General features: G+C 36.2%; 1 protein-coding gene across 1 annotated transcript in view; it reads right to left on the minus strand.

Moving 5' to 3' along the window:
* GABRG3 (gamma-aminobutyric acid type A receptor subunit gamma3) overlaps window positions 1-25,057 on the minus strand; it is an 858,838-nt gene that overhangs the window by 776,377 nt on the left and 57,404 nt on the right. The window contains exon 3 of the mRNA XM_069072942.1: window positions 11,833-11,900. Within this exon, the coding sequence (XP_068929043.1) occupies window positions 11,833-11,900 (68 nt within the window). The remainder of the gene's footprint in view (window positions 1-11,832; window positions 11,901-25,057) is intronic.

Below are 25,057 nucleotides of genomic sequence, written 5' to 3' on the forward strand. Positions count from 1 at the left end.
TTCATGAATGTAAAAGACAGGTATGGTTTATGTAACATCATAATATAAGATGGAACTTCTAGGGCTCAAGAAAGAGAAGGCAAAATCATTTCTCTTTCAAATACATAATATCAACTAGCAACGGGAAAAGAGATGATTAGAAAATAAAACTTTGTAGAACAATTTCTCAGTCTTCTCAAGGGACCCTGTTTCCCCAAAAAGATTTTAAAAAGTAGTCTGAAAGTCTTTCCCAAAGAATTCTTAACAAATTCCATGACCCACAATGGTGCCCTTTCACCTTTAGGTTTGTTGTAGTAAGAAAAAAATGGTGGGAATTCAAATAACCCTCTTAGAGTTACCCTTTACTTTTTTTTTTTTGCTTTTTTTGGAAGGGCAATTGGGGTCAAGTGACTTCCCCAAGGTTACATGACTAGTAGGTGTTAAGTCTCACATCAGATACCCTTTACTCTTGACCCAACCTCACTCTTCTTAGTCAATCAGTTGACAAGTCTTGTTTAAACATATTCCATATCTCTCACATTTGTTCTTTTCCTTCTACTCACATGACTACCATCATGGTTCAGAAGGTCCTTATAACTCTGAACTAGACCACTGCTATATCCTATTTAATAACAGTTAAAACAAACTTAGTAACAACATGTTAATTGTTCTCTATGCCTCAGATGTCTCTCCTCTCTAGTCTATTCTCTACTCAGCGGTCAAAGTAACATTGAAAAAGAACAGATCTGACCATACCACTCCCTTTGTTGATAAACTCCAATGGTTTCTTATGACCTGCTGTATCAAAAACAAGTTCCTCTAATATTTGAAATCCTTTTGTAATATACTTTTTGCCAACCATCCCAAGCTATACAGCTCAACCAAACTGATCTTCCTACTGTTCCTCCAACACGACATTCAATCTCACATCTTTATGTTATTTCATAGGCACATACCATGCCTGGAATATAGTCTCTCAACTCTTCTACTTCCTTTAAATTTCAGTTCACATGGATTCCTTAGACATGTTTTTCCTTGATTCTCAAGCCATTAAAAAAGCTCCAAAAAATCACCTCATTTTATTACATATATTGTTATTTATGCACATTTTATAGTCTCCTAAAATGCAAGTTCCTTGTAGTTATGGACTATATATCACCAGTTCCAATAAGATACAGTGAAATGAAACGTAGTAGGTATTTAATTAGCATTTGTTGCTTGATTTTTAAAAATAGAGTGATTTAGAATTATAAGGAAGCTTGGAAGTTGAGTTTAACCAATCCATTTTATAGAAAAGGAAACTGAGATATAGAGATGTTAAGTGACTTTTCAAAGTCAAGATCCAAATCCCGTTATTTGAATATAAATCCAGTGCTCTTTCATTTATGCTAGTCTTGATATTTTGTGTTATCATAGTGTGTCTTCTTAAATACAATGTTATCTTATTAGCTACTTAGTTGTCTCCTTTGACCACTATGTATACATATATATCTATATGTTATATTAATTTTATATTATGTACACGTACATAATGTATATCCTAAATTTTGATAGATTTATATTTTATATATACAGATTTAAAACAATAATAGGTCCTATTCGTGACCTTATCTTATAGATAACAGAGCACTTCCCTCACAAGAGAAGTTTGTAGCTTACTTGCTTTTACTATCCCAATTATTCTGAGAAGTTAAATGAGGGGTCCTAGCTTCCATTAATTTTACGTGACACAGTGAGGATTCTGACTCCAATTTTCAGACACCAAGTCTAAGCTCTTTCCGCTATACTGAAGGCAAATAATTTATGGCTGGTGAAATATAATGACCAACTTATATAAAGTGGCATAAAATGTGCAAATATTTTATATATGTTATTTTTTTTTGAGTTTCACGGCAATCCTGTGACATTGATACGATTACCCCCACTTTATAAATGATGAAATGGAGATTTAGAATGTTCAAATGGACTCATCAGTCATCAGAAAGCTAATCTTTATTAGGGTCAGAATTTCCTTATCTGCATGATAAGAAGATTGGACTAGATGGTTTATATTTTCCATGCTATCTCCGAAACTATGATTTTGTGATTGTTTCTATGGTCACAAACTAGCAAATGTCAGATATACAATTTGAACTCAGGACTTCCTTACTTCAATTCCAACATATTATCTATTACCTTGTGATGCTTCTTTTCACCACTGACACTGCCTCCATCTTGGCAAAGACCCCCTCACTTCATGCCTTGCCTGCTACAGTAGACCCCTGGTTGATGTCCCTGCCTCCTCTCTCCCCATTCCAATCTACTCTCTACTTAGCTGTCAAATTGAATTTTCTAAAGTGAAGGTTTGACTTTTTTACTCTTCTATTCAATAAACTTCAGATATTCACTAGAGTCTGCAGGATCTAATATAAAATCTTGTTTGCTTTTGAAATCCCTTTTATAACCTGGTACTTCCCTACTTTTCAAGTTTTCTTACGCCATACTTCCTTCTATCTACTCTAAGATCTCAAGACACTGTCCTGTCCCATTCCTCACACACAAGACACTCTATCACCTGATTCTATACATTTTAACTAGTTTTTGCCCATGCCTAGTATTCCTTCCCTCCTCATTCCTATCCCTTGTCTTCTCTGACCTCCTTCAAGATTCAACTAAAGTTCCACTTTCTATAAGAAAGCTTTCCTGGTTCCCTTTAATGTTAGTGTCTTCCTTCTGAATTTTTCTTCCAATTTATCCTGTATGTAGCTTGTTTGTACAGACTTATTTTCATGTTCTTTCTTCCAGTAGATTGTGAACACATTGAAGAGAGGTCTATTTGTTTTTTCCTTCTTTCTCTTTATCACCAGTGCTTACCACTGCCTGACACATAGTAGTACTTAACAAATGCTAATTGACTGACAGTGAGGGTATATGTATGATTGATCTGAATATAATATTTGGGTCATTTTAATTAAAAAATTGCCATCAAATCCTCAATCAAGCACATGCCCTCTATTATATGCGTATGTACATATTCTATGTAAAATTAGGTTGCAATTACAGCATCATTCACATTTTTAAAAAGGCATAATGGTAGAGGACACTACTACTACAATTCATTTTTTCTCTCTCTCACATACACACACCTTTACTCATTGAAGCAAGGCACACACTCATCATAAGTTATAACTAAGAAGTAGGCAAATCATCTAAGTGAAAGAACAACCCACAGAAAGCAGTACTCAAACTGAAGTCTCTTTGGAATATTAAATTTATGGGTATGGTACCCTACTGGATAGAAGGGGAGAAGGGGATAAGAAGGGGGATAATAGAAGGGAGGGCAGATTGGGGGAAGAGGTAGTCATAAGCAAACACTTTGAAAAGTGACAGGGTCAAAGGAGAAAACAAATTAAGTGGGGGGTGGGATAAGATGGAGGGAAATGTAGTTAGTTTTTCACAACATGACTACTAAGGAAATGTTTTGCATGACTACACATTTATAACTTATATTGAATTGATTGTTTTCCCAGTGGGGATGGGCAAGGAGGAAAGAAGGGGGAGAATCTGGAAGACAATGTTTTAAAAACAAACGTTAATTTTTTTTTTACATGCAACCTGGAAATAAGATATACAGGCAATGGGGTATAGGAATTCATCTTGCTGTACAAGAAAGTAAGGGGAGTATGGGGATGGATATGAGAGAGGGCAGCCTGGGGGAAGGGGTATTCAGTATGCTTACTATCTTGGGGTGGGGAGTAGGGGAGAAACAGGGAGAAAATTTGTAACTCAAAATCTTGTGGAAATGAATGTTGAAAACTGATAAATAAATAAATAAATAAAATTTTAAAAAAGAATACTAAATTTAATCATTTAAAGCCGAGAAAAGCAACTGTTTCAAAACAAAATTCCCTCTAAAACTGTGCATGCCCAATGATCCAGTTTCCCCAAGGGCAACTGTTCCACTATAAATGGCTGCCAACAGATTTCTTCTACTCACTAAAGAGTACACAAGTGGCTTGAAAGAGTTAGTAGTTTACTCCTTTACTCACAGACAAAAGTTTACCTCTGAGAAGTGCCTGCCTTCATTTCCTGCCATATTACTCTTATAAGGCAGTATGACTTAAATTGAGTCTGGACTTGAAATTACAAATTCTAGAGTTCAAATTCTATTTCTGAACATTTACCATTGTCATAACTGTTGTCTTTTAATTTCTCTTCACCTCATACTGTAAAAGGAGTGTAATGTTACCTACTTCCCAGGGTTATTGTGAAGTTGAAATGAGATAATGTGTACATAGAGCACTTTGCAACTATTATGGTACTATGTAGATATCAGTTGTATTCTTAGACCTGATAAAGTCTACCTTTAGACTTTAGACTTTGCAGCTCTGAGATTCAATTCAGTTTAATAAATGTTTATCAAAGAGGGACTATTCTGTGTAAAACAATGGAAAAACAAAGGTAAAAACAAAAACAGCCTTTGCCTTCAAGGAGGTTGCAAAGGATGACATGTCATCACATATGTTCATTCAAAATACTTTGAGGAAATAGAGAGCATTCATGACTAAGGGAATTAGGAAAAGCCTCTGAGTGGATATGTTTCCCTGAGCTGAATCTAAGGATTCAAATATGCAGAAGTGAGAATAGACTATATTCCAGAGATAGAACATGGCTCATACAAAGGCTCTTAAGCAGGAGGTAGAATGCCAAATTCCAAGAACAGCAAGAAGGACTGTCAGTAGAACACAGGGCACATTCAAAATTTGAAATGCCTGGAAAGTGACCTATCTGGGAAGTCATTGAAAAAAATCAGGAAGCAGACTGTGACAAATTTTTAATGCACAGATAAGAAATTGGCATTTTTCCTATCAGCGATGGATAGCAACAGCTACTTTACAAATAGGAGAGTAGTGGGTAAACTCTGTACTGTAGGCAGGCAGATTATTTCAGCAGTTATGTGGAGAGTGGATTGGGGAGGCAAAAGAATGAACTCCCTATTTGGGGGAGGCATAGTAATAGAAGAGAAAAGATGAGTTAGGGGCCTGCATGACAGTAATGTTTATACAAGTAGGGAGAGAGATAGGTACTATGGAAGGAAAATTATAATAATGGTCAACTATTTTAATGGAGGGTTCAAAAAAAGAGGGAAAACCCAAGGAGAAATTTAAAGTTGCATTCAAGATGACTGGTAGGATAACAGCATCCTCTATAATTAGTCCTCTTAGGTCCCAAGTGGATTCAGTGGCAGCTGTCCCGTTAGCTCTTTCTAAACACCAAGAACAGACCAACTACTTATCCACTTCCAAGACCACACCCCCTGATTGGAAGTCAAATTAAAATTCTTTTCCCAGTCTATGAAATGCTTCTGTCTCTCAGTTCATTTGGTTAAATGAAAGGACTGATACACTCTGATGCAGTAAATATCATGCCTTCCCCAGATTAGCTACCCACTCCTTCTACTGTTCCTTCTGGAACAAATGAGCTTTCATCATAAATCTTTTACTTTCCAAAATGTTTCATTTTTTGTTTCTCACTGACACCTGGCTACCACCCAAAGACACCTCCTCTCTGACCACCCTTTCCAACACTGACTGCACTTTCACTCATTTCTCCTGACTAGCAGATTGAAGTGGGGGAGTTGGAATACTCCTTACTACCAATTTCTACTTCTGAACTTTTACTCTCCTGTAACCATGCAATAACTCCTGAGGTTGACTCAAACTATATATGCCATCCAGTCAATATTGCGGTCTCTGTTCTATTGTCTACTGACCTCCAAGACACTCCCTTTTGTCCTTCAGTGAGCTCAGCACCTGAGTTGCAGTCTTTCCAACTCCTGCCTTCACACAATATAACTGCAATTTACATATTGATATTTCTCTCAAACACTCTACCTCAAGTTACTCAACTTTTCATTTCCAATCACCCTCTATCAACTGCACTTTCACACTTATGTTCATCTCCTCATCATCTATTGATTGTTTCCGTACTGCATAAAAATATTCCCATGTCTCCAGCATCCTGAAATAAACTCACTTTATCCAACCATCCCTACCAGTTATCATCTTATATCTTACCTCCATGTTGTGGCTAAACTCCTCAAGGAGGTTATCTACAATGAGTGCCTGCATTTCCTTTTCTCTCATTCTTTTTATAACTCTCTATAATATGACTTCTGACCTCAAGATTGAACTAAAACTCTACTCTCCAAAATGACCAATGATCTCTTCATTGACAAATCTGATGACCTTTTCCCAGTCCTCATCCTTCTTGACGCATCTGAAGTCTTTGACATTGTCAATCAGCCTCTTCTTGACCCTCTCTTCTCTCTGGGATTTCAGGACACTACTCATTTCTAGTTTTCCTATTACTTTTCTGATCATTCCTTCTCAGTTTCCTTGCCTGAATCATTATTACTCCACACTAACAATAGAATCTTCATAGTTTATGTCATATTATAATACTTAGACTTCTATATACAGGTAAAGTAACAACTTGATATCAGTATGTATTATTGGAAGTTTTTCAATAGCTGAATGGAGTCATGCCAATACATAGAGAAAAAAGTCTTGTGGCAATTTGCTCACCCATTTCAGCTAAAAATGTTTTGTTTAATAGACATTATAGAGTCATGAAATATATTCTATGCCTCTTCCCAAAAAGCCAGTATAGAAGAAAAGTGGAGATTATCCAGACATGCAACTGGTTGAAGAGTGGATTGAGTCAGTCTGTTTATGTGCAACCTTTGACAGATGCTACAGATGAAAAAATGACTTATAATTAAAGCTCAGGAGCCAGTCAGGCTGACTCACTTAGGAAATTGTATAGTGCGCTTTGTGATACAAATGCTGTTGGCTACCATAACTTATTTATTTTATGCCAATATACTTCAAATAATGCTTTGCATCCATTAACAATGAAATACCATGATCTTCAAAGTTATAACTAAATAAAGATACAATGAAAAGAAGCATGGCACATTTAAGTAGATTGTAGCATATGATCAATGATTATTTTCATGCAAAAAATAGAAAAAAAATGTATCAATAAGGAAATCTATATTCAGAAAGGGATATAGGCTGGCCATGAAGGAAGAACGTAAGATAACAGATTGCAAACCAAATACTAATGGTACCAATGAGATATAAGAATTATTGGACAAATGTTTTTAAAGTGTTGGATGAATCCACTAAAATGCAGAATAAGAAATGGTTTAGAATAGCAGGATTAAAAGTTGTAGTAATATAGAGGGGTATTGATCACATCATCTATAAGAATAGTTATTACAGTGATATCACAGATCTTATACAACCAACTAAAGAGTCAGAAATATATAATGAATAATACATAGCAACACATTGAAAAAGATGCCTTTAAATATAATAAAAAAGAAGTTCAAGATAAAAAGAAAAAAGTAACTCAAAAATGTAAGAAAATCACTTGCATGACTTTTGCTAACAAAGGACAATCTTTATTATTGTTTTATAGGTATTTCAAGGCTCTTAAATGAATGAAAAAGTCATGTATTTTCATAACATACAGTAATGCTACATATTGCATGTTAAAAAACCTTAAGGCATTTTATAATTAAATAGCAGGAAGTCGTTTTCAGGAGCTTTTTCCCAGAGACACTAGAGAAACAAAGAAAAGATGACATATGGCACTAGTTTAAAATTCCATAGTTTTACATTTAAGACATGCCCTTTAGCAGAGCTTACATTGCTTCCCTTTTTATTTTTGGCATGAAAGCTGTCAGAATGTTTATCAACACCTCTTTTTCTAAAGCAGAAATACTGCATTTCATCTTCAAATGGGAAATGAAGATGCAGTATTTCTATATTCAACACACCACAACTCCATTCTACCTGATTTTCTGAGAAATGTCTTAATGTGATGTGCATCTCAAAGAATAGGTCATAAGTTTCCACATGTAAAGTTAGAAAGGATCTAAGATATTATCTTATGCAATGCTTCCCCTCATTTTACGGGTGTAAAAACATGCCCAGAGAGATTGTGATTTGTCCACTTACAAGTCTTAAGAATGAGAAATAAGATTTTAACCTAAGTCCTATGACTCCAGATCTAGCATTACTGACTAAACCACAATGGTGAAATTAAATGATGAGGGGTGGCTAGGTGGTGCAGTGAGTAAGAGTGCCAGCCCTGGAGTCTGGAGGACCTGGGATCGGTTCTGGCCTCAGATACTTAACACCCACACAAAAGAAACTGGCCATGTAACCTTGGGCAAGTTACTTAACCCCAATTGCTTTAAAAAAAAATTAAATGGTCATTGCAATGTTTCATTAACAAGTCCTGGATACCAATAAAGTGACAAATAAACATTGTGTCCAGTTCTAGAAACTGCTACTACATACAATGACCAGAAACAACTGACCTTTCTAGGGAATAGTCAACATATGCTTAGCCACTACAATTGTTATCTAGGAAAAAACAAGATATAAAGCTCAGGCAATGGATATTAACTTAGCACCTTACATATCCAAAGTAATAAGACAGACCTATGAACTATTTCATATAGTCAATTGATGCCTTCTAGATAATATTCAAATACATTTAAGTGGTATCCATAAACAGAAAACCTGAAAATATATATATATATATATATATATACACATACTTGCACATGTTATGCCTATGTGCATGTACAGGTTATATACACATGAATGTTTGTAACATTGCTTGCATGGGAAATAAACATTTCTTTATAAAACTCTTCTTTTTCTTTAAGTCAAACCTGGCTCACTTAGAAATTCTAGGGCTTGAAGCATTGTTTTCATTTCTAAATCTTATCTATTGATAAAGGGATTAAGGACTTTCCCAGAGACAATTTAACTATAAGAAATAAAAACCCAAATCATAGATCATTGGACATAAAATTATAGATTAAGTGGTAGAAGGGATCTCAGAGGTCCTGTAGTCCAACATCCTCATTCTGCAGATGAGAAAACTGAGACTAAAAGACATTAAGTGACTTTCCCAAGATCACAGATCCATATTATACGAGGCTCTCTACCATACACTCCTCTATAAATAAGTTTAACTGCTCAATATTTGACTCAGGGAAAGAGTATTAGGTTTAGTACCAAAGGTCCACGTTACAAATTCAATATTTGCCACTTACTGTGTATTGCGACCATGGGCAATTCATTTAATCTCATCAGGCCTCAGTTTCCTCATTTATAAAATAAGGAAGTTGTGTTAGTAGTGTCAAATTCAAGTAGAAATGGATGTGTTCTGTCTGCATACTAATTTAGAAAACTATAAATGAATTTATATATAGAATTATATTTTTACTTATTTTCTTAAATATTTCCCATTTGCATTTTAATCTAGTTCAGGGAGCCACATACCACCCACCACTGACATGTGTAAGGTCCTTTCCAAATGTGAATTTATGATACTGCTTTCTTATTCATCTTTAAAAGGGTAAGATCACTATGTAGCAGGGACACATTTTGCTGGCTCAGTGATGGAGCAATATCCTATTAAGAGCACATGTCTTTGTTTATGAAGGCCTGAAATATACTAAAAATCCTTGGGGGTTGTTGACTGGGCTGAGAAATGGAGTTGCCATTTACTTCAAGGCTAACCGATTCTATGCTTGCTTATTTCTACCTGAGCACGTGCATCCCTCAAACATTTCTAGTCTTCTATGCTATTTATGTACATTAATTCCAGCACCTTGTGATGTGAATCTGATCAATGGAACCTTATCAAATTAACACACTCGTTAGTTCAGCTGTATCCCCAAATAGAAGGTAACTTTGTGGGCAGAGATTTTTTCTTATTTTATTTCTATATTTTTGTCTTTGTATTCTTAGACCCTACAGTATTCTGCTTGTACATAGTAGGCACTTAATATACATGTCTTTTTTGATACCAAAAAAGATCACTTAATGTAATAATTCAAAAATTTTCAGTGCTTTGAGATCAGTTCTCTAAGAATCAATTATCATTGTACAGTATTATAGATAAAAATCTATAGCATATAGGAAATTGCACTAAATTTATATTGACAAAGAATGACTTGAAGGGGTAGCCAGGTGGTGCAGTGAGTAAGAGTACTGGCCCCAGAATTGGGATGACCTGGGATCGAATCTGGGCTCTGATGCTTACCACCACACCCAGAAATAACTGGCCGTGTAACCTTGAGGAAGTTACTTAACCCCAATTGCTTAAAAAAAAAGAATAACTTGAGAGTATTATTTTTATATGAACAATTTCTTATTATAAATATTCATCAGTAGCTTCTTTCTCCTAAAAGTTTACCTCAGGGGGAAAAATCTGTTTTTTTCAGAGTTCAGATTAGTTGGAGTTTAGTTAAGGATTTGCTGGATTAAAAAAAAAACCCTTTAAATGCTGCTTATATTTTTCTCAGATCAAGGTACTCCCAAATAAGAGATGGAATCATGACACTCCACTAAGGAATAAGAAAGTTATAGGACAATATTTCCTTTTTATGGAAACATTCTTGCTAATGCTTTCAAAATACAGGTATCAAAGTTACCTAAGCCTGGGATATTGAACTCTTTAATTATTCAACAAATTAACTGGGAAATGGTCATTCACTTTACAAAATATTTCAAAATATTTTTTCCTTTAAACTCTTCAAGTAAATAAATATTTACACACAGGTTTTAAAAGAAAATACCCACTATTTTATAAAGGGAAGTAAACCTGTCATGATTATAACATTCATTTTCTATTAATGTCATAGATTGTTTAGAGAATTTTACCCAGAGATTACATTTGTTGTTACAATGAAAATATGTACAAAAGTGAATCAGGATGGAAAAACAAAACTCTAATATTGAGTTTCATGCCCCTTTCCTTATGAAAGAGGTTTCCTCAAGGAAATTTTTTGATTGCTACATCTGAGAGAGAATTTATATCTATTATCAGAGAAGACAATGTTTCATAATAGCTGAATAACATTGCAAAAGCACTAACAAGTCAATATGTTGACAATTTCCATTCCTCACATCCATTAAATTACTTAGAAAAGCTCAACAGTGAAAACAAAGAAGCTACAGAGTTCACATGAGACCAAGTCAACAACTGGGTATGCAAATACCATTATCCAATCTATACATATAGCAAATGAAACATTCAAATTCACACTAAATTCTCATAAATACATGCTTCCTCAAGAACAAAAGAAATTAGAGCACACACATGCACACACACAAAAATTTACTTTATGGAAACCCCATCACAACCAATAAGAACTAATTATTAGATCTTGTGTTTGTAGGTCTATGGGTATAGCCCACTCTAAGATATGACATAATTACTTCCACTGCTATATCAGAGACAGACTGAAGGCTGAAACATGAATAACTACTTGAAAAATCTAAAGATGTACCTCCAGATCATAACTAGGAAATGCTAGAACGTAACAATATAAGTAAGTAAAATGTCTATACCAAGAAGTTAAGAAATCAAATATAGCAAATGACCTAGGAATCACTAATCACCTCATTTTACTATGTAAAAGAAAAATGTGTAGTTATAGCATTAGAAAAAAATATTACTTATTTTCCAGACCAACATTCAGGTCAAGCTTCCATAAATACATAGAAAATTTTCATCCCCAACTTCACTTCCTATGAGATTCTACTATTTTTAACATTCATCCAAATGCTATAACTATCAAATGGTACTTTCCACCTATGTATGTTTCAAGAAAGAAATAAGAATTTTCACAGTAGTAGGATGAGTCTCTAAACATTATACCACACTAACAAAACTATCTTTTTGTTTTATTTCTCTCAAGACATTTGTCACATTTTGAAAAGCAGAGACTGTCACCAACAGAAAGTATTTTTTTTAAATCATTAACATGACACTTACCATATTTATTGATGACACAGGTCCAATGCTGTTAACGTAAATGTCAACATCAATAACTGTTGGTTTTACTGTGGAAACAAAAAATGCAACATTTAGCATATTGTGTAAAATAGAGTTATTAAAATCAGGCCAAACTTTGAAATAACATCCAAAATGTCCCATTTCAATGTCAAGTATTGTCATAAAAGAGTGTGTAATCAATAGGAGTAAGATTGCAATCATAATTCAAATATGATATGATGCAATTTTAAGAATCTCTTTAGAGAAATAAGTAGCACTTGTAATATCTGGTCAATTATTTCAGAAATAAAGGAAATGAAATTTAATTATGCCAATGTTGAGGGGGAAAAAAGTATTAGCATTTTGTCCTGTCATTTAGGATCAGGTCTTCCAGAAATAATTTTATTTAATTTATCCTAAATAATGTCATATTTCTAGTGTGGTAAGAGATATGTCCATTCTGGAACTGTCCCTCTAGCCCTCTGCAATGACTTTTAGTCCTAAAGAAAAATTCTGCTAACTTTTTATAGGTATTGTGGAGAAGGAACCAATACCATAAAATACATTAAGCACCCAAGTCACTATCCTTCTGGACCATTCAGGACCTAAAGTACTAAAGTAATAATAAAAAGGAGGCTTATAACATATCAATTAGCCGGGTGATGCAGAAATAACTGACTGTATAAGCTGGAACGTGCCTAAGAGGTCCTCTTACCTACACCTGAAATCCTTTACCCTGAAAATATCCCTGATAACTTTATATCCAGTCACCATTTGAAGGCCTTTAATGATAGGGAACTCACTGTTTGCCGAGGTAAGATAATGAAATTTGAGGGCCATTCTAATCATTAGAAAGTTTTTAATTTACATCAATCTGAAATTTCCCACCCCTTGCAACTATTTCCCCTTTGTTTCTGAATAATTTAGTTCTCTAGAAGTATCTAGGTTGCATAGTGGAAACAGCCTATCCCTGGAGAAATCTTAGGAGTTCAAATCCAGCCTAAGACACTTACTACCTGGGCAAGTCAATTTGTCTCTATTTGCCTCAGTTTCCTCAATTGTAAATTAGGGATAATAACAGCATTCTACTTCAGAGTTTTCAGGAGGATTAAATGAGATAATATTTGTAAAGCAATTAGCACAGTGCCTGATGCATAGTATGGTCTATATAAATGCATATTCCTTTCTCTTCCCTTACCCCTATAGAAATGGAATAAACCTAATGCTTTGAATGTTTAGAGGCAGACACCTTGCTTCCAGCACCACAGATTTCTCTTCTTCAGGCTAAAGATCCTTCACTCCTTCAAATCAGCTTCATATGAGGTAGCCAATAAGAAGGGCCTCCAAGAATTTTTTTTTCACAGATCCCTATTGTTAAAACATACAAAAATAAAGTTTTAACACTTGCTCTATTTTCCCAAAATCACTACATTAGTGAGAATTTTGGCACTTTTCCCACCTGGGAGAGAGGTAGAGTGGTATGGAGTGGAATACTGTTAGGCTATAATTGATGAAGGGCAGCATTGCTTGCATTGGAGACAAACACAAGCTGGGCTAGCACTAAGGATCAAATGCAGGGGTATTCTGAAGTCAGCTCATATCAACCCAGAAGAATCAACTCTTAAATTTTCAATGTGATAAATTTAAAGTTTTTGAAATCAACATGGGGTGGAGCCAAGATGGTGGATTAGAAGCAGGAAATCCCATGACCTCCCCCCACAAGCACTGCAAATACCTATAAAATATGACTCTAAACAAATTTTAAAATCACAGAACCCACAAAGTAACAGAGAGAAACAAATCTCTCACTGAAGGCATCCTGGCAAGCCAACAGGAAAGGTTCAAAGCAGGCAGCATCCTGGTAGCCAAGTGCAGTACTGCCGTGAGCTGAAGGATTTACCCCAGGGAGGCAGCAGTGGCAGGAGCCGACTTTGGGAGAGTCGATCACCAGCAAATGTGGTGGTTTCCAGATTTTTCAACCCATAAACACCAAAAAGAAGGTAAAATTTAAGTCCTGGAACTCTGTTGGAAAGGAAAGACAAGATTTTGCCCCTGACCCCAGGGTAAGTAGAGTTAAAACTGTGAAGAGAAATGAGAATGATGTAAGAAAACAATGAGGGCAGAGTCAAGATGGTGGAGTAGAAACAGGATTTCTTCAGGGTTCCAGCTCCCACCTCCTCCAATTCAAGTAAAAGTTTACTTTGAACAAACTTTGGAGCTACAGAGCCCAAAAAATGACACAGAGAATCTGACCTCCCACTGAGAACAGCCTGGCAGGCTGGCAGAAAGTGAACAGTGCAGTGCTCTGGCAGCGGATCCCATCCCCTCTGGAGCCAGAGATGGCTGACCAGCCACTGGATGAAGGGACTTCAGATCACCAGCAGCTGTGGTGGTTGCCAGAATTTTCAACCCATAGATGCCAAGGACAAAGTGGGATTTCAGTGCAGTATGGACTTTGGGACCTGAGAATTTTGTTTGCATATGCTTTTGCCACTGGGGTGAGAAAAGATTGAGGCACAGCCACACAGCCACTGACTTCACCTGGCAGCTTCAGTGCCATGCCTGTAGATTATTGGGGGACCAAGCTCCCAGACTGAAGGATAAATGCTCTTACTTTAACCTTCTTGGATCTGAATTGGGGTCTAGGATGGAGGTCCTGGGGTGTGTGTCCAGCTTGCCAGAGAGTGTGAAGGCTTCAGAGAGGGCACCCAACTAATACCTTCAGCAGCTGAGAAAACCCCAGCATTTTGTATGATGCTCCCTGTCTGGTAGCAGAGACCTACTGTGGCAAAAAGCCAAAAAGTCAAGTAATTGAGTGGCAACATGAGTAAAGGAGGAAAGCAAAGCAAACAGATGATTTCAACATTAGACTCCTATTTTGGGGACAAAAAGGATCAAATAATGGAACAGGAGGAACACAGTGAAGTCAGAACTCTTGCACCAAAAGCTTCCAAGAAAAATATGAGCTGGTTAAAGCTCATAGAGGAACTGAAAAAGGATTTGGAAAACCAAATAAGAGAAGTGGAGGAAAAATTGAGAAGAGAAATGAGAAAGATGCAAGAAAATTATGAAATGAGAGTCAACAAGCTACTGAAGAAAATAACACCTTAAAAATAGACTAACTCAAATTGCAAAAGAGGCTCAAAAAGGCAATGAGGAGAAGAATGCCTTCAAAAGCTGAATTTGCCAGATGGAAAAAGAATATCAAAAGCTTAGTGAAGAGAATCATTACTTCAGAATTAGATTGGAGCAAATGCAAACTAGTGACTTTATGAGAAATCAAGATATTATTAAACAGATACAAATAAATGAAAAAAAATAGAAGGCAATGTGAAATATCTCACTGGGCAAACTACTGACCTGGAAAATAGATCCAGGAGAGACAATTTAAAAATCATCAGAGTACCTGAAAGCCATGATAAAAAAAAGTACCTAGAAATCATCCTTTAAGAAATTCTCAAGGAAAATTGACCTGATGTTTTAGAACAAGAGGACAAAATAGAGGTTGAAAGAATCCACTGATCACCTCCTGAAGAAGATCCCCAAAAGAAAACACCTAGGAATATTACAGCCAGGTTCTGGAATTCCAAGATCAAGGAGAAAATATTACAAGCAGCCAGGATGAAAAATTTGAATATTTTTGAAACACAATCAGTATAACATAGCATCTGGAAGTTTCTACACTGAGGGATCGAAGGGCCTAGAATATGATATTCCAGAAGAAAAAGGAGCTGGGATTAAAACCAAGAATCACTAACCCAACAAAACTGAGTATCATGTTTCAGGGGAAAATATGGTCATTCAGTGGAATGGAGGACTTTCAAGCACTCTTTTTTAATGTTGATTAACTTCTGATTTACATCATTCATTTCTGCCAGATATTGAGTTACAAAATTTCTCCCTGTTTTTCCCCTACCCACTGCCTCAAAACAGCATTCCCACAGGATATCCCCTCCTCCAATCTGCTCTCTCCCATATTTTCTCCCATACCCCTTTCAACTTTTCCAGTGGATCTCTATGTCTCAGTGCCTGTATATCTTATTTCCCAATTACATATAAGATGGTTTTAATAATAATATACCCAAACACACACACATATGTGTGTGTATACATTTTAATATTTGATTTTAAAACTTTCAATTCCAGATTCATTCCCTTCCTTCCTTGTCACCCACACTTACTGGGAAAATAAGCAGTTCAGTATAGGTTGTACATGTGTGGCTAATGCAAAACAATAACGTAGTAGATATATTGTAAAAGACTGACTATATTTCCCTCCCTCCTTTCCCACCTCCCACTTCTTCTATTCTCTACTTTCATCCCATCCCTTTTCAAAAGTGGGTGCTTCCAACTTCCCTCCCCCCCAGCCTGTCCTTCCTTCCATCATCCCCCCTCTCATCCCCTTCCCCCCCATTCTCCTGGAGGGTGAGATACCCTATTTAGTGTGTATTTAACTCCCTCCTCAAGCCAGATTCAATGTGAATAAGTTTGACCGACGCCCTTTTGCTTTCCTATTCTTCTCTTCCATTGTAACCATTTTCCCTTGCCTCTTGTGTATGAGATAGTTTACCCCAATCAGTCTCTCCCTATCTCCTCTCATTATATTCCTCTCTTCCCTCTTAATTTCACCTTTTAAGTTTCATCCCTTCCAGGTAAATTGGTCCTGTGCCTTCTATCTATGTATACCTGTAAACATATATACACATATTCACATATGTATTCATATGCCCATATACCCTCATATATATATATATATATATATATTTCTAATCCCTTCTACTTTTGAGAAAAGTTTCATAAGTTACAATTATTGTTTTTTCATGTAGGAATGTTAATAGTTCTACACTGATAAGTTCCTTATGATTTCTTTTCCCTGTTTACCTTCTCATGCTTCTCTTGCTTCTTGTATCTGAATGTCAAATTTCTTATTCAACTCTGGATTTTTCAGCAAGAATGCTTGAAAGTCCTCTATTCCATTTAATAACCATATTTTCCTCTGAAATATGATACTCAGTCTTGCTGGGTAGGTAACTCTTGGTTTTAATCCCAGCTCCTTTCCCATCCAGAATATCATATTCCAAGCCCTTCGATCCCTCAGTGTAGAAGATGCCAGATCCTGGGTTATGCTGATTGTGTTTCCACAATATGCAAATTGTTTCTTCCTGGCTGATGGTAATATTCTCTCCTTAATCTGGGAATTTGGAACCTGGCTATAATATTCCTAGGAGTTTTCTTTTTGGGATCATTTTCAGGAGGTAATAGGTGGATTCTTTCAACCTCTATTTTGCCCTCTGGTACTAAAACATCAGGGCAGTTTTCTTTGAGAACTTCCTGGAGGATGAGTTCAAGGTTCTTACTTTGGTCGTGGCTTTCAGGTAGTCCAATAATTTTTTAATTATCTCTCCTGGATCTATTTTCCAGGTTAGTGGTTTTCCCCATGAGATATTTTAGCTTGCCTTCTATTCTTTAATTTTTTGTATCTGTTTAAAAGTATCTTGATTTCTCATAAAGTCATTAGCTTCCATTTGCTTCAATCTAATTCTGAAGAAATCATTCTCCTCATTTAGCTTTTGAGATTCTTTTTCCATCTGGCAAATTGGGCTTTTTAAGGAATTCTTCTCCTCATTGCCTTTTTTGAGCCTCCTTTGCCATTTGAGTCAGTCTGTTTTTTAAGGTATTATCTTCCTCAGTCAGGCTGTTGACTGTAATTTCATAATTTTCTCCCATTGTTTTCATTTCTCTTCCCAATTTTTCCTCCACTTCTCTTATCTGCTTTTTAAGATCCTCAATGGCCTGTAACCAGCTTGTATTTTCCTTTGAAGCTTTTGGTGCAGAAGTTCTGACTTCACTGTTTTCCTCCTGTTTCATGGTTTGCTCCTTTTTGTCCTCAAAATAGGAGTGTAATGTTGGAATTTTCTGTCTGCTTTGTTTCCTTTGCCTGCTCATTTTGCCACTCAATTACTTGACTTTTGGGCTTCTTGTCACAGTATGACTCTGCCACCAGACAGGGCAGCTTTTGTCCCAAATGCTGGGGTTTTCTCAGCTGCCAGAGGTATTAGATGGGTGCCCTCTCTGAAGTTTCCACAAACTGTGCAAGATGGACACATACCCCAGGACCTCCACCCTAGATTGCAATCCAGATCCAAGCAGGTTAAAGCAAGAGCGATTACCCCTCAGACTGGTGCTTGGTCCCCCTACACTCTGCAGGCCAGGAGCTGAAGCTGCCACATGGCACTGGATGGCTGTGCTGGCATCTCAGAAGCTTCTTGTCCCAGGGGTAAAAGCCACATATTCCCACTTACTGGTCCCAAAGTCCAACTGCACTGGCCTCTCACTTTGTCCTTCACATGTATGTGTTGATAAATCTGGAAACTGCCACAGCTGCTGCTGATCTGGAGTCCCTCTGGCCGGAGGCTGGTCAGGCCTGCCCTGGGGCTAAAGCCTCAGCATGGGGCTGGGCTTGGCTCCCAGAGGGCTGTGCTGGATTCCTGCTGGCCTGCAGGGCTGTACTCAGTGGGAGGTTAGCTTCTCTGTGTCATTTTGTGGGTTCTGCAGCTCCAAAGTTTGTTTAGAGTCCCCTTTTCACATGGATTGGGGAAGGTGGAAGCCAGAGCTGCGGGAAGGTCATACTTCTACTCTGCCATCTTGGCTCCGCCCCAGAATAATGACTTTCAAGCATTCTTGATGACAAAACCAGAATTGAATAGAAAATTTGATATTCAGATACAAGAAGCAAGAGAAGCCTGAGAAGGTAAATAGGGGAAAGAAATGATAAGGAATCTGGTGTTCAGAGCTAGCCAGATGGTGGGGGATGGAGGAGCTCAGGCAATGAGATAGAGAGTTTTGTGAGTAAATATTGATCTTGTATTGGTTTGTGAGAAGGCTAAAGCATGGCATGGCTCTAAGTATTATTGATTCTGAATATCTTTGGTACTATGATGGAATCAGCTTACTGGCTTTGTCATTTTGTTTCTGGTGTCTAAATAATCCTTCAGTTCTATATTCTTCCTAGAGAATCTGGTACATTTTGTGATCGAACATCATGAAATACTAATAGTCACAGTCTTTATCATGATCATGAGCACTGTAAATATTGCATTGGCACTATGGTCACCTCTCCATGCTTTCTTCTTATAGTCAGATGAATTTTTGGTCTCACTGATAAAACTAATCCCTCCAATGATAGAGATTATAAGCCATCTGTGCCTGTTCATCTTGTACTATCCTTGCCCACATCCTTTCATAATTTCATGCCATGAGGTCCCCACAACATCCTGGATGATTTCCTCGAATTTTATTATCTAAGGTATGCTAATGGAGTCTACAGACTGTCCAGTGGGCATCCTTTACCTTTGCCACATGACTAATCCACCATTTTTTTCAATCATATATTTCTTTGAGGACATCTTTATACCATGTCTTCATAACTCCTTATCTCAAATTTTTTGCATCCTATCCAGGTCCAATATATAGCCCTCTGTTGCTTTTTGGGTTTTCATCCACTTATATTATTCAGGTGTGTTCTATTTGGCCTAACACCCAAGGAATGCTAAATTAAAATACTCAAGAATCGGCAAATTTTCATTGCAAATTCTGAAATCAAATGGCTATCTAGACTACTAGCTCAGTCAGTAGTATATGATTATTCACAATGGATACATAGCTTGTAATACATTCTTAACTAAATACCTCAATGAAAAAAATAATCTAGTTAGCATGCTTGTAATTAACATGTACCAAAATTGGAATCATGCAAAATAAATGAAAATGCTATCATTCAAAATAGTAATAAATAAATAAATAAATGAATGAATGAATGAATGAATGAATGGATAGATAAATAAATAAATAAATAAATAAATAAATAAATAAGTAAATAAATGAATGAATGAATGAATGAATGAATGAATGAATGAATAAATAAATAAATAAATAAACAATCCTAGCAATCTTTTTATCTGGGACTCTGAGGACAGAAAATTCATTTTCCACATTTTTGGACATGCTTAAAGAGGACAGGAAATCCATAACAGGCTGCTCCTTCAGATGTGTATAAAAATGTAATTCATTCATGGGGTCTTAGAGAAATCCTGCAGATCTTATGTTTCATTGACAGAACCAGATGGAGGAAAATGTTCTTACTTAGGTGTAAGCCAGGTTTTAGATTTGTTGAAATAGTGGGAACCTAAGTAAGAAGAGCTGATTATCATCTGAAATTAAGGATTCAAACATTATTTCCTGATACAAAGAACTCTCAGCAATTGACAGTGAATAAGAGGCAAGTGTCCATCACAGAACTTTCTGCACAGAAAGGGAACAAACAGATCCCCTTAGTCTCTCTTTTCCTCTAAAGTGATTATTTTTGTGGAAGCAAAAGGACCTAATGGCTGTATTAGCAATTACTTCAATAAGCACAATAGAATTTTGCTAAATAATTGATTGCTCACAAATGCACATCTTAATTGACTGATTTTTTCTTGCCTAGAAATGTTGAGCTGTTCATGGAAATTGCTCTAATATCAAATTCTGTCCTTTCCCATGCAGAATTTTAAGACCTCACTGAAAAATGACAAAAATATTGCAAATTAATGCCCACACACTTTTTTTTAATTTGTCAATGGACCTGGGTAATGTACACTTCAAATCTGTCAGCATCTTAGAAAACATACTGACAAAGTTAGGTTATTTTTGCTTTTTTCTGTAACTTGTACATAGCTATGATTAAACATTTTCAAAAGAAATTATTTCCCACCCCTCTTTTAGGCCAAGTTTTGTGAGTCATATCTCATGAGTCTTTCTTCCATCCAATTCAGAACTATTATGATCTTGACTGGCATTTAGAAACAATTATTAGCTATCAATGAGTCAATCATTAAAAGTTTTCTGAGTCCTATGCTGTGCTGTGTCCTTATGAAACAGCTAGAAATCTTCCCATCCTGCAAACTATGCGATATAGTTAGGCAGAAAAGACGTTTTCCTTATACGTAGAATGATCCGATTGAACTCAAATATCTCTCCTAGTACTAAACCTATGGCTCTATCTACATAATCACAGAATTATCAAATTTGAGGTTGGAAGGGAACTCAGAAGTCGTATAACCTATTCTATATTTGAAAAGAAATCTCGCTGACATACAATACACTGTCATTGAGCATCTACTTAAAGACCTGCAAGGAAGGGAAAAGAACCATTTCAACAGATTTCATTGGTAAGAAGTTTGGTTCAAAGTTTGTCCTTGAGACCATTTTATCCCCTTAAAAGCATATTCTCTATGGAATTTTAGGCAAAGAGATTTTTTTTTAATTTCATTTCTTTCATTAACTCTGAAATGTCTGCTCTATGGTTCAGGTTAAACAATTCTTTGTTTTGCTCTCCTTATATGTCACAGACTCCAAGATGTACTCCTTAATTCCTCACAACCTTTTCATTTTTTCCCCCACAAGTTTGTCCTTACTCTTTGGTAAGAAGCTCCTCCAGAATGGCAATTCTGCTCATTGCCCCTTAAGCTTTAAAAAGAAGTGAAGACTTTAATTAAAAAGATTAAAAGTCAAGAATTTTATCTGCCATCTTGAATTTGTCAGAGCGACAGTATTTCAGTGTAGCGCTCATTCCTCATCTCCATTATGACCTGATTCAATGCCAGCTTTGTCCTCTATTTGGCAATTTGTCCTTCCCCTTTGCCCAGTGGTTTGTAGCATATTTCCAATGCCTTCCTTTCTTAATCCATCATGCTTCCACCTCTCCAGTTGACAGATTTTCTCATTTGAGAATGTATTCTTATTATGGAATCTTAAGTGTTTATTTTTGTCTAATAGTTACACATAAATACCTTTCTATTGTCTTATTCTAATGATGAAGCACATTTCAACAAGCCTCAATGATACCTAAAAAGTTGAGTTTTTGTCCATGAATAAAGATCTCACCTTAATTTTATTATTAATATTTTGTGTACATGTATATAGACATCTTAGTCAAGAGTTTTATATCTACCCCTTTTCTTGGCTAGTAATTCCTGTGAATTACTGTTATTGTTCAGTCATGCCCAACTTTTTGTGACCTCATTAGGAGTTTTCTTTGCAAAGATACAAGTATGTTTGCCATTTCCTTCTCCAGCTTATTTTTGCAGATGAAGAAACTGAGGTAAGCAAGGTTAAGTCACTTGCCCAGCGATACACAACCTAGTAAACTTCTGAGGCCAGGTTTGAACTCAGGAAGATACATCTTTCTGACTCTAGGACCAGCATTCTATTCATTTACTACCTAGATGCCCTATGAATTACTATTTCTGCATTGACAGTCTTATTTTGTAATCTGGTTTAGTGGAATAATATTAACAATCTTCTTCCTACATCATTTTCAGTTAATTAGTTTCCAGGCAAAACACTCGTATCTGTCTTCATTAATTCTATTACATCCATGGACATATAAATCCTACAATTCTGTAAAGCCCATAATTCCACTATTTTAACCCCTACTTTACAAATCCAAATCTCGTTCTCAGACAATATCTTCTTAAACCACTTCTCACTTGCCAAATTTACTTTTTTTCTAACTTAAATGTCAAGCAGAGAAATCACCTGCATAGCAACTAATGAAATAGATCATGACTTGGGTCTCCAAGATGTTTTTTTGTCAAAACTTCCATATTATATTTCCAAATACATTTACCACTTTTTTGACACAAGAATTTAACCAGCTGGTAAATATTTGTGACATTCAAAGAATATGTTAATTTCAGGCCATCACCCCCTCATATTTGGACTTTGCAATAGCCTCCGAATTAGCATTCTTACCTGCAATCTCTCCTCACTCTAGTCCATCTCCAACAGAGCTGCTAATAAGATTTTCCTAAACTATAATTTTTACCATGTCATTCTCTTAGTTAAAAAATCCCAGTGTCTCACCATTGCCTCTGAGATGAAATATAACTTCTTCTTGTTTTTAAAAACTTTCAGAATCTGACTTCAGTTTCATACATTATTCTTCCTCATACTCTCTATAGTACAGTCTAAATGGCCTTCACACCATTCTTAACACATAACACCACTCCAAATCCAATAGCTGTTTTTTTTAGTTATCCTAAATTCCTCATCATTATGCCTAGAATAGAGCCCCTATTGACTTCTGTCTTTTAGAATTATTTTTTTTTCTTAAAAACTCAAATCAAATACTAATTCCTATATGAAACCTATCATGATGGCCCCAGTTACTGTTCTCCCTGTCCAAAATGACCTTGTACCTATTTTGCACAGTATACACTCGCTTCCTCAGTTGAATATAATTCCAAGTAGCAGGATTGCTTATTTTTTTTCTTTGTATCCCCAAGGTCTTGCAGAGTATCTAGTTAATAACACATAATAAAAACTATTTTAACTAATATAAAGAAAAAAGTCTGAACCCTCACTTCCAAGAATCTAAAAATCTAGTTAGGGTGATCAGATATCTAACTGCATAATAAAACAAAACAAAATGAAGTAAAAATAAGAAAGGAAGAAAAAGGAAGGAATTTTTAAGGAAGTATTTTTATACACTTACTATGTGCCAGATACTCAGTATAAAGCATTAAGTGCTTTACAAATATAATCTTATTTGATCCTCACAACCCCAAGAGCTAAATGTATTATTATCTCAATTTTAAAACTGAGGAAACTGAAGCCTACAGAAATTAAATGATTTGACCTGAATCATACTGCTATTAAGAGCCTAAGGTCAGGGGTGGCTAGGTGGCACAGTAAATAGAGCACTGGCCCTAGAGTCAGGAGGACCTGAGTTCAAATTCAGCCCCAGATACTTAACACACACACATACACAAACACACACATACACACACAAACTAGCTGTGTGACCCTGGGCAAGTCACTTAAACCCCAATGCCCTCCCCTCACCCCTCCGAAAAGCAAAAAAAAAAAAAAATTAAAGAGTCTAAGGTCACATTTGATTTCAGGTCTTCCTGACTCTAGATTCACTGTTCTATCCATTGTATGACCTAGAAACCTAATGAATTATACATTAATAATTTAGCGGTTGCAGAGGCCAGCTAAGGCTTCAGGAAACTGATAGAAGCTGAATAATTTATAGCATTAAAACAGAAAAGGAAGAAGGGAAAGGAAGGTGGAAATAGAGAAATGAGACAAAGAATAAATGAGGTGACTATATGAGCAACATATATCTTTGGAATGTTGCATGAACCTGGCTGCAGTGATGAAGTATATTATATAACCTTAAAATCTGAAGAGTTGGAATCAAACAAACAAGCAAAGAGCCCCCAGATTCACTACTCAGACACCTGCTATATGAAGAAAGAGGAACACCCCCCCCATCTACCCGGAAATAAACTATTCCTTTTTCTCCCTGTACATCTTGCCTCTCTCCAAATCCTTGTTGGGTTTTCATAGTTATATGTTTTCCTTACTTTTGAAATGCTGCATATTCAATAAGAACAGGAAAAAAAATGAAGGAAACTGTTCCAAACTAATACTTTCAGACTAAAGTCCCAATTCACCAGTCACTTTCTCCAGCCACTATTTACCTGCCATCTCCTGAACACCAACTTATACCCTGGTAAAGCTACAAGTCACTGACCAGACCCAGTAGCCAATCTGATTTGGGAGTGATGTTGAATTCCTTTCTGGCTCTTACAATTTTAGACATTAACATTAATTATTGGGGTTAATTCCTTGGCAATGTTCCAGAAGGTCCCTGGTCCCAAATCATAAGGAAGCTTTGCCTTTCCTACTCCGTCCCTTCCCCCCACAACTTGTGACTACTAACTGTGAAGACTCAGAGGATCCCCTTGTGCCAGATTCAGTATTAGCAGTCTACCATTAGAAGTGATCTCTTGGTGGAGATCCCATGCCCCTTTTCTTTCTCCTAAGGAGAAATCAAAGCCTGTAGATTGTTAAATCCTAATTTTTTACTTTTTGTTTGTTTGAGTTTTTTTAATTAACATTTTTTTTCACTTGCACAAGCCCTCTCTATTGAGGAAGGAAGGAAGGAAGGAAGGAAGGAAGGAAGGAAGGAAGGAAGGAAGGAAGGAACTGGGAGGGATGTAGATGGGATGGAGGGAGAAAGGGAAGAAAATTAAAAACAGCTTTAATTAAAACAAATATGCATATGAAAGCAAAACAATTCTTCCAACAAATATGAGTCCACAACTTCAAATTAGGCAAGTTCAAGCTCAGAGTTGCCCTTGCTTGACCTACATATAGAGAATTCTTCCTTTAT

Source organism: Petaurus breviceps, unplaced genomic scaffold (assembly GCF_028583685.1).
Source record: "Petaurus breviceps papuanus isolate PSGF00001 unplaced genomic scaffold, PetGlider_PUasm1.0 90849, whole genome shotgun sequence".
Taxonomy (NCBI): domain Eukaryota; kingdom Metazoa; phylum Chordata; class Mammalia; order Diprotodontia; family Petauridae; genus Petaurus; species Petaurus breviceps.